At 42.6% G+C, this 10,617-nt stretch overlaps 1 protein-coding gene across 4 annotated transcripts in view; it reads left to right on the top strand.

The window, feature by feature from the left end:
* Positions 1-549: 549 nt before the first annotated feature.
* Positions 550-10,617, top strand: part of LOC102198306 (potassium voltage-gated channel subfamily C member 1-like) — a 41,356-nt gene continuing 31,288 nt past the window's right edge. For all 4 annotated transcript variants that reach the window (XM_005748495.1, XM_005748492.1, XM_005748491.1 and 1 more), the window contains exon 1: positions 550-1,223. In XM_005748495.1, coding sequence (XP_005748552.1) covers positions 603-1,223 — 621 coding nt within the window. In that variant the 5' untranslated portion in view covers positions 550-602. The remainder of the gene's footprint in view (positions 1,224-10,617) is intronic.

Below are 10,617 nucleotides of genomic sequence, written 5' to 3'. Positions count from 1 at the left end.
ATAAGAAAGATCCCCAGTTCTCCTCTATGTTCACACATGACTCTGGTAAAGGAACAGGATTTCTGCATTTGTGCAGGAGGGGTGAAGCTGAGTTGAGTGGCTCAGTTAGAACACTTACTTGAGCATCAACCAGATCAGTATAGAGACCCTAAAGCTACATAGTACAGTAACTCCAGACTGGGATCTGGGATCTTCTCATCACACTGGTGTCAACAGTCAGCCCATATGGTTGCTGACTCATGAATGTGCTCTAAGCCACCTGTTTATTGCTCTGGCATGTTTGTGTGCTCCGGTATGCTGTGCTTAAAAAAAACAAAACAACTTTGCTACCCATCAATTCCATCCCTGCTCTCCTTGTTCCCTCTGCACCTGCACAAGGTCGTCTTCCTCCCTTCCACTGGCTGATTATCAAGTGAATGATTGCACATACAGCTGGCATTAGCGTGTGATTTTTAATGTGTATTGCAATGTTGATAATCCACATCTATTTCTCCCTTCTGCTGAAATTTTCTGCCTTTTTTTCTCTCCCGCAGACTCCTCAGACTCCTCCCTCCTCCTCCTCCCTTCGGTTTCTCTCATCCTCTCCCTCCCCCCGGTCCTCTATGCTCAGTTCGGTGTGTGTATCCTCTTTTAAAGGGCGCAAGGGTGGGAACAAGTCGTCCAACAAAGCATGTTACAGCGCAGACATGACTTGTCCGTCGGAAAGCGAGAAAATCGTGATAAACTGCGGGGGGGTGCGGCATGAGACCTACCGGAGCACCCTAAAAACGTTGCCCGGTACCCGCTTGTCGTGGCTCACCGAGCCGGACGCGTTCAGCAACTTCGACTACGACCCCAAATTAGACGAGTTCTTCTTCGACCGCCACCCGTCGGTGTTTTCTTTCATCCTCAACTATTACCGCACTGGGAAGTTGCACTGTCCCAACGATGTGTGCGGTCCCCTGTTCGAAGAGGAGCTGGCCTTCTGGGGCATCGATGAGACGGACGTGGAGGCTTGTTGCTGGATGAATTACCGGCAGCATCGGGATGCGGAGGAGGCGCTGGATAGCTTCGAGACTCCAGAACCGGACGCGCCAGACGACGACCCGGCGCTGGGTGGTGCGGATGGGGACTTGAAAAGACTGTGCATGCAAGAGGACGCGAGGAAAGCGGGCTGGTGGAAAACCTGGCAACCCAGAATATGGGCACTCTTTGAAGACCCCTATTCCTCCAAATATGCCCGGGTGAGTTACCCACGTCTCTTTCAGAGGGACCAACTTATTTCTGCATAGGCTACTGTTGCATATTCTGACTAATGACATCTCAGAGTACTGCCTGAGTCATGATAAGTTTAAAAAAAAACTTTTTTTTGTCATCCAGTTAACATTACCTGCAAAAGCAGAAAAATCAAGCCCTCATAATTAAGTGAAGAGTTATGACTGCTGGCGTGTTATTTCCAACAGTATAGCTCGAGTTAAATGTTGGTGTATGTAGACTTACTGCTATTGAATAATTAATGCTGATAGCGCAAGACAAAAAATGGGAAACTATATGTCAGCTGTGTTGGTAAATGGGTATTAGACGAAGTAACAGTGAAGACTGTCAATCACATTTCCACATTTGTCTCGGTATCATGATTTCCATCGTCACATTCTCCTGCTCCAGCAGGTTTAACGCGTATCTGCCTCCGAACGCAGCATCCGCTGCGCCTCCTGCATCCAAACGCCTTCATTAGGTGATGCTTGTCCGTTTGTGATGCACGTCGCTGTGCCGTTTTTCATGTTGGTCGTATTTATTCTGGCTCGACGCCGAAAGCAAGCTTTTACGACGTCGAAACGTCAGTGTTGTACTGCATGTCTTTTCACACATTTGCCCTTGGTAGTGCTTCACTCTGCTGATTTTTTTTCTTGTTCCAGTTGAAAGCTACATGCCTTTTACGCACGGTCCTTGTTCCTGTTACGCATAACTTACTCCTGAGCTGGGATAGCCTTTATTGTTTTCATGTGAATAGTTAATGATTTACTTGCTAAAAGCAGCTGTTTAATGGCATTTGATCACACAGGTGTAAGAGTAACAAGTGCCCCCGACTGTGGTTTGATCTGTGGGTTTGTGAAAACAGTTACATTTGGCTTCGGGTCTCCCCCCTCTCACTTAAAGGCATATCCAGCTGTTTGATCACAGCTGCTTTGATTTAGTGTATCGAGAGTTATATTCTGATCATCCTCATCTTGCTCCCTGCTTTTGCTGCTAGTGATATTTTCAGTTTTGAAGGTGTGAAGGCGAGAAACCACTGGTGCTGTGGAATGTATGAATACTGTAGGTCCACATTCTAAACCAGACAGTCGGCAGACACCTGCAGTGGCCAGGCATTCATGCCATCATGCTGAAAATAGCTGAGTGGGGAAAATGTAATCATAAATCACTGCACACTCAGCAATACATACTACATCTACAGTTATCCACAGATGAGACTATACCTTCACTCCCCCTGTTTTCAAAACTCACACATACATTTGCTCCTCTTCTGGCGCCAGGTATAGATCTGCATACCTGACTTCAGTTCCCTCCAGAGGAAGAGAAAAGTGGCAGATGGTGACTGACACATAGTCTGGGTTTAGGCCACCTGATCTGCCTCTCTGGACTTGGGATCAGGCAGGAAGTGCTTCTCTAAGAATTGCTCTCAGATTGATTTCTCGCTACTCCAACCCCGTCTACCTCCACTCCATCCCATAGAAACAACTCACCTGGGTAGTTATGTATACAGGAGGGAGACATAGTTTGGATTTACATGCAAATTTGGTCCAAGCAAAAGGAGGCGTCATTTTTGCTGTTGCCATACCTCGGATGCAAGCTACTGTAGCTCCTGTCTAGTTGCTCGAGTGCTGTGTGTTATGCTCTGTATTATGCAATGTACAGTTAAACACTACATCTACAGGCAAAGACCACATGAATCATACAAAAACATTCATTCAGCATAATGGCTGCAGTTAGTGGTGTTGGCGATACTACATGGGTGTTAAGGTGCGATTAGTTGGATTCGTTTCGGTGCCTGCAAAACATTGGCTGTATTTGTGGGCGAACGTAGCCCCAGTTTGCTGTGTAGGTCTAATATGCCAGTGCCATACGTCAAACAGCGATGTGACCCAGATCATTCCTTTTTCTATTCCAGCCTTGCTCTTTCTAAAAGTGTCCTGTTCGGTGTGGCAGAACCTTTTTAATCCTGAGGGATCCGAATTACATGTGAAGAGACAGAGATGAAGAAGGGCTGAGAAACAGGGGAAAATAAAGAAAAGAAAATGAGATGCTGATGTGGAAATACAACGAGGCAGATGAGAGAGAGAGACGTAGGGAAGAAGTGGGAGATGAGAGGAAATAAAGAGAGACAGGAGGAGAGACATTACTCTAATGATTTAAAGGGGGTTTGTTTGCATGGCTGTGATGTAACGTGCCAGCAATCAATGTTTTGATCGGCGCGTTCGACACGCACGCGGGGGCTTTTTCTCAATTTCACCTTCATTGCAGGCGATCGTGTGAGGCTAGCTCATGGATTTACCGTAGTATCACACACACACACTCATGTACAAACACACACATGCTGGTTTTCTCGGTGCTGGCTTTTCTGCTGCAGTAGACGCGGGAGGAAGGAGGGGGAGCACTGGAGAAAAAGAAAAGAGGTGGAGGGGGTGGGAGTGAGAGAGAAATGGAGAAGAGGTGAGATAGTGGAGAGACATCGAGGGAAGAGGGACTGAAGGGGAGCCTGAGAGGGGTACTGACTGGCAGGAGGGGGTGCACTGAAGAAAGAGAGGTGAAAGAGGGGTACTGAGACAAGCAAGGAGGGGGTGACAATCACAGAAAGAAAGACGTTGCACGATGGGGGTGGGGACCCTTGTCTTAGCGTCTTCGATTATCTGTGAAGGCTCGAGCCATCCAATTTTCCTACCCCGACCCTCTTGCCTGCCTATTGATTGATATTTTATTGATCATCCTCTCTCGTTGCCTGTTTTTAATGCAATTCCCTCTTTCTCAATCGGCTCTTAAACTCCGGGTAAGCTCGGGCTCATTCTGCGCCACTGAACACAAACGGTTAACCCATTGACAATTTTTATGGACGTATATGTTTCTCTTTGATGAGGTGTTATACAATACAATTTGCATCTGATTTCATTATTGATCCAGGCCTGGGTGACATAGATTTTCCAGCGGAGCTAAGACAGATTTTTGATCTTGGTCTGTTTATTCCCTTTGTTGTTGATGTTTTCCTCAACTTAGTGTTTTAAACTCAAGTCTGCTTGAACAGCAGCGATCGCAAAAAAATAAGATATAATCTACTAATACATAGTAATGTTTTGTCAGTGCCATTAATTGTCACTCGACAGGTTGAATACATGCTAATGATGAAGACAATAACAGCTGATTCATAATTATTAGTTACCTTAAAAAAATGTATGGTGTAATAACAAATTAAACAGACACTTAAAAAACACGGGACTGATGTTAAAGCCTGGATTAGGGGAGTTAATCTGTATGAATGTGACACCCAGATCAATAACACCACTTAAACATAGATCTCTATAAGAATGTTGAACTAATTATTCTTTGTACTGTTTCAAATATTTTGCTGTGTTTAAAATAATCTACTTTTCAACCTGCTATTAACTGATGGATTACCTGTTATAATCCTGTCATACAGTGCCACTGTCCCACTGGTTTTGCTGTATTTCAGTTACTTCCAGTTTCAAACCAAAAGGGCCCAGTTGCCTTTGTCAGCAGTCTTCTGACAAAACACCATTTGCCGCTCAGCATGTACAAGACGCCCCTTTGGCCCCACCAAATCTGACTTTGTGTGCCTGTATTTGAGTCTTTTTTTGGAAAGGGGGGGGGGAGATTGTCCAGAGCCTACCTCTCCCTGAAGGTCATGTTTTGTGGTTCATTGTTTGCAGTTCTTTTCCACCGTGTTCAGTGCTGGAGCGCACAATGCTGTCATAAACACAAATTTGACCTGCCGCTATGCCACAGCCTGAGAACAGGTTGTCTCCGGGTAGAAAATGACAGGACTGGACAGAAAATAGACAGAAAGGATGTACTGACAGGCATTTATGTAACCTAAGTTTATGCTGGAGACAATACATCTGAGTTAAGACTCGTCACCAAAAAGCTACATATGCAAAGACAAAAAAAAAAAAGTGTTTTAGTTGTCTAATTTGGCTCATAGACAGCAGTAGTAAAAAGGTCTTTGATAAAGTATTACATCAATTTTCAATAAAGCATGTCGCCCTCTTTTGATTTTAACTGGCAGAGGATTTATACTATATACTGGGTCACTTCTAATTTAGCAGTCTTGTGAGATTTTTTGCACCAGTTCTGTTTGCCCCAGAGCTACACAGCTCCAAATACAGAAACTCCCAATTCTGGTAGGATCTCAATGGAAACTGTGGTGAAGGTGACTGTCTATTGTCTGCAAATTCCTACGGCAAATAACAGCCAGTTCCCTGCCACAATCGGAAAAACCAGCCGATCCAAGCAGAGCAAGAATAGCCAACGGCTTTTAGTGATAATAAAATGATTATTTTTTAAACCGCATTGTCATGTCATCTTAGTAAGAACTCATAAATAACTAAACATAGCAGAAATTAGGCAAATCTGTTTATGTTTCTGGTGCTGAAGAAAAGAAAATATCGGCCCATTTACTGGATTTCTAAATCACCGCATGTCATATCGGTCTTCAAAATCCTGTGTTGGTGACGGGCCCAGCCTGCAGCTGAAATCCTTTATTAAGCAACAATGAGAAAATTATTTCAAAACTCTTTCAAAATTGGAGCAGTGGGTCTCCTCTGTTCCCAAGTGCTTGCAGAGTGTTGTTAAAAGAAGAAGTGATGTAACACAGCGATAAACATCCCCCTCTCCCAACTTTTTAAGAGTTCTTGCACCATCAAAGTTTAAATGAGCGTTTATTTTCATCAAACCATTTTTTCTCAGAATACTAGAGAAATACTGTGTCTTATTTATTCTGTTTCCATTTAGATAACATGTTTAAATACTTCTCAAATCATTGCTTTTTTATTTAATGTGCAGCTTTTTTGGATCCAGAGTTCAGGTTCTACCTTCAGCAGTGGGAGTGATTCCCAATTACTTCCATTCAAACGCAATCCTGCTAAAAAGGCCTATTTTCCCACTTCCATTCTAGATCCCCTCCCTGTGGGCTGCATCTGAAAATAGCAAAGAAAGGGAAAGGAGGCCCTAATTTGATTCTTGATCGCAAATCTATTCTTCCATTACTGGAGAGAGGATAAGACTGTGCTTATATGACCATTCAGCAAATAAGCAGAAAACCCCCCACAATTCTCAAAATACCTAAAGCTTTAAGCACGTTATCAAGTTCATTAAGATAAACTGTTTTTTCAGATCAAGTAGAGGCGTGGCATTTATTTAACCTGCCTTTCCTGTGCTTGCAATTGGTAAATATATATTTTGTTCTGTTTCAATTTTCACTGACAAGGTTCTGTACTGCAGGCCTTCTCGTGTTGTGTTTGCATCGACGGAAGTCCCTGTCCCCTCCGTTCGCTGGCTTGTAACTTGAGCTCTCACTGTTGGCGATACATAACTGGATAAATGCTTGATGTTTCATAACAAGGACAGAAGCACGACCTTTGAATAAGCAGACAACACCTGAGAGGGCCAAAAAGAGCCTGATGTGACCTTTGTAGTCATATAAATAGGACCGCATACATTGCAGCTGTAAGTAAGCCATCTGAATGCCTACACTTAAATCTGAGGTGTTAGAGGGGAAAAAAAAGAGTTGACTAAACTGAATAAATAGTATCAGTTTAACCTTTTTTACCCAAGGCCATGAGTGTCAAATTCATTTTAGTTCATGGCTCGATTTGATCTCAAGTGGGCCAGTAAAACTGCTAATGACACCTTATATAAAACACCTCCACATTTTTCCCTTTCTTCAACTAGTTCATTCTTAAAAAGCTCACATTTATTGAACTGTGCATTAACAAAAACAGATGATAAAGGAGCCCCAGATGCCTTAAGAAACATAACTCTGGTTTATGCTACAGTCACACTACCAAATCCAAGATTATCGTAGCTGTGTGCAAGCAACTTGCAGTCTTGTTCCTTTCTGATGCTTGCTTTGAAGATGGGGACCAGGTCTGCACCCGCTCACAGCCAGCTGCCATTTTCAGAGGGAAATTTTCAAAGTCAAAGCTGTGGGGTCAAGTTCCCAGTTACATGCAGTCTGTGATAAAACAGCATTTAACTTTGATATCTGTTACTGTCTACACAAACGGAAATTCACATTAAACAGAAGCTGATATTAACTGCTTACATTCAGAGTCCAGTCCACCAGGCGACCTGTGTGATCACCTTGATTTTGAAAGTGGTTACTTAGAGGTTGAGCATGCAACACCCTAACCATGTGGGCAAACAGTTGGTCACTGCAACTACGCGTGATCTGTTCCTGAATGCAAACATTTAAAAAAAGATAAATAAATAAAATAATTTCTGCTTGCGAGGAGGTTTCCATTCTATTTTTACTCCAGAATTACTGATCCATTAGAAGAACAAAACAGTTTGGGACATCTGCCTCGTGTGACATTAGCTATTTTTGAACTTGTAACACAGGAAATGCGACACAATACATTCCTGCATTTTTCCTGCATTCCTGTGTCCCAATACGTTCCCTAACTTTCTAGAGTTTTCAATGTATATAAAGATGTGCATTTGGCAGGCAGGTTCTGGCCCACAGACCATATGTTTGACACCCATGCTCTAGGCTAGGACAAAATAAGCATGTAATTAAGACACATTTTGGGGAATTTTATTGTCCTTATGCTTATTATTACCAGTCATAAGAGTGAAATTTAAACAGAAACAAACCAACTTTATTGAGTATTATGAATTTTCCTTCAGTTTAATCAAAACTTTACATAACAGAATAAGTCGCAACTTTTTATCAACAAGCCCAAATCCAGAATTATTGTACTTATTCTAGAAATCATGACTTCTAACTCTTCTTCTAAAAACCCCAAGCCTTTAAAAAGCAAAAAAAGCATTTGTTGCCCTTTTTTATAACAGATATAGCCTGGACCCAACAAACAGACCTCCAGGGAGGAAGAGGTTAAGTGAGTAGGTCAAAATTTTGGGAAATATGCTCAGCCCCTGTCTTGCTGAGTGTTAGATGAGACATCTGATACCCCCCTCATGCCTGTACAGTTAATGCGGTGCTGCAGCCAGCAGCTGGTTAGCTTAGCTGTGCATCGAGGCTGAAAACAGATGGAAACAGTTAGGCCGGGTCTGAGTAATAAATGCTAGCAAATTCTGAATGTCACTTAATAACACATTCTGTGTAACCTGCACAAAAATCAAAGTGTAACAACACTGATTTTAAATCTTTCAGCTGTTATGTTAGCTATGTCTTAGCCAGGACCAGTGACTATCTGAAGGCTCTGCTGGTTGCCTGGCAACTGCTCCGAGCCAGGAACTAGACTGACACATAACCCTCTGAAAACTGTGAATTGCTTCTTATACACTTGGCCTTGTACAGCTTACACAAATGGGACAATATTGGTGACTTTTGCATGTTTTGGCATGCTCATTTCGTTACGTTTGGGACTGAAAGAGGTTAGCTGTCTCTAAGTTAAGGTTACGGCTGATGCTGCAGGCTGCAGCAACATATTTATCCAACACACATGAAAGCGGTATCAATCTCTCCGCTCTTGGCAGCGAAAACAAATAAGGGTATTTGCCAAAATGTCAAACTACAGACACGGCATCATATTTCAGGCAGAAGCATTAAGCACTTCTAATACATTCCCGCTTTTTATGCCCGTCTCAGCCGTCTCCCTCCTTCACCTCGGCCTTGGTCCATTTAGCCATCCTGGTTAAGTGCTGAATCAGCACTCTTCAGGACTGCACACACAATTAGTTCAACACAGCGGCAATTTTGCTCTTGCGCTCTCTGGGATTGGAAACATTCAGAACAGTGGCGTGGAGGAGAGCTCGCACGGTGCCAGAGCCGATTACAGTGGTAGGAGTCTGAATTCCCTAAATGGGGCAAGTCTTGTCAAATCGTGCAAAGGAGCGATGTGCTCTGTACTGTAGTGATCACACAAACTGCCACATTCACATGTATGAGTAAACAAAGGAGTACACCGTGTGCACATACTGGCAGAAGAAAAAAAACGTTTTAATTGCATGCTGAATCAAAAGTCCTTTCACAGCGTAAAGGCAGTCAATAATTCATAAACGATATCCAGCAGTGTCTGGAGAAAGTCTTAGTGTGGTAGAGAAACACGCTATCCATTTCTATTATGGCACGCATGTTCCATTTGACTCCCTCAAACACCTGGCCGGACATACGTCATTCTGAGCACGCTCACATGTACACATTGGCCTGTACGCTGTAAGGGTAGCTGCCCATAAACCGGTCAGCTGAGTGTGCGCACTTAGAGCACACTGATAAATCACTTCATGCCTCCGCACGTCATTCTGCTGATCACTCTCACTCATGTGTGGATAAAGCGTTAAACAAACTGAATGTTAGTTTGCTATTAAATTAAACCAAAAAAAAGGCTTCCCATAATCACACAAGGGTGGAATTAATCAATATTTTTATTAAGAATTAGATTAAGCCAATACAATGTAACTCCCTGAAAAAGCTTATCTTGGCTGACTATTCAAACTGAATGATAGAAATCAGAGAAATACAGCAAATTATTACATTTGAGAAGATAGTAGCATTCAAATATTAATTTTAACAACTGTATTTTATCATGATATACTTTACTACCCTCAAGAAATATATACCATAACTCTGGATGCAAAGGAGAACCTGCCACATCTTCTAAAGTCTCGAGGGGCAAATTATATTTTGTGTCCTCTCTCCTGAGAGTAGAGCCTGCAGTGGAGGTTGGCAGCCATTGGGATGCAACCCAAAGAGATTCAAGATTCAGGTTAGGATAACTTACAAAATATTCCCAACCAGTTCAGTTTTGGAATTTAATGTAATTATGATTATTTAATTGTAATTATTGTAGAATTACCTAAAGGAACAGTTTATTATCAAATACCTTTTGTGCTGATATTCAGCGTGTGGTTATTAAGGCGTATGCTTTTACAGTAACAGGTTTGTGTCTTGGCTTGGTTCACCACACTTACGTGGCACTTAGACACTCACACTGGATCCCTGCTCATTCCCTTGGAAAATGACATTAGACGGCGTCACTGGGACAATTCCTGTGTGACCATCTGCTTACTTGCGATCCAAGTGTCCAAGTGGCAGCAGAGGCGATGTGGAGTGTGTGTATATGACCATTTTAAATATAAAGAGGATCTATATAAGCGTGTAAAAGCCTGATTTTGGAGTAGAGTTGGATGGAAATGTGTGCAAACATTTGTTTAGATCAGGAAATTTTCAGAGAAGTTTCCTAGCTTCTTTTGTTGTTGTTGTGCTATATGAGCAGTTTGCATTTGCTCAGATTCCATGATGCGTCTTCTTTTTTTATAAGAGGTGGAATATGGACAAAGTAATGAGGCAGACAAGGGAGAGGACAGGAAGCAAGGACAAAGGAGGTTTAGAAAAATAGACCCGCTTTAGAGGCTCAGACAGTACAAGCAGGATAGGAGAGCACG

This window comes from Pundamilia nyererei, unplaced genomic scaffold (assembly GCF_000239375.1).
Source record: "Pundamilia nyererei isolate P.nyererei 1_Seehausen unplaced genomic scaffold, PunNye1.0 scaffold00223, whole genome shotgun sequence".
NCBI classification, from domain to species: Eukaryota; Metazoa; Chordata; class Actinopteri; order Cichliformes; family Cichlidae; genus Pundamilia; species Pundamilia nyererei.
This window is presented reverse-complemented; position numbering and strand designations above follow the sequence as displayed.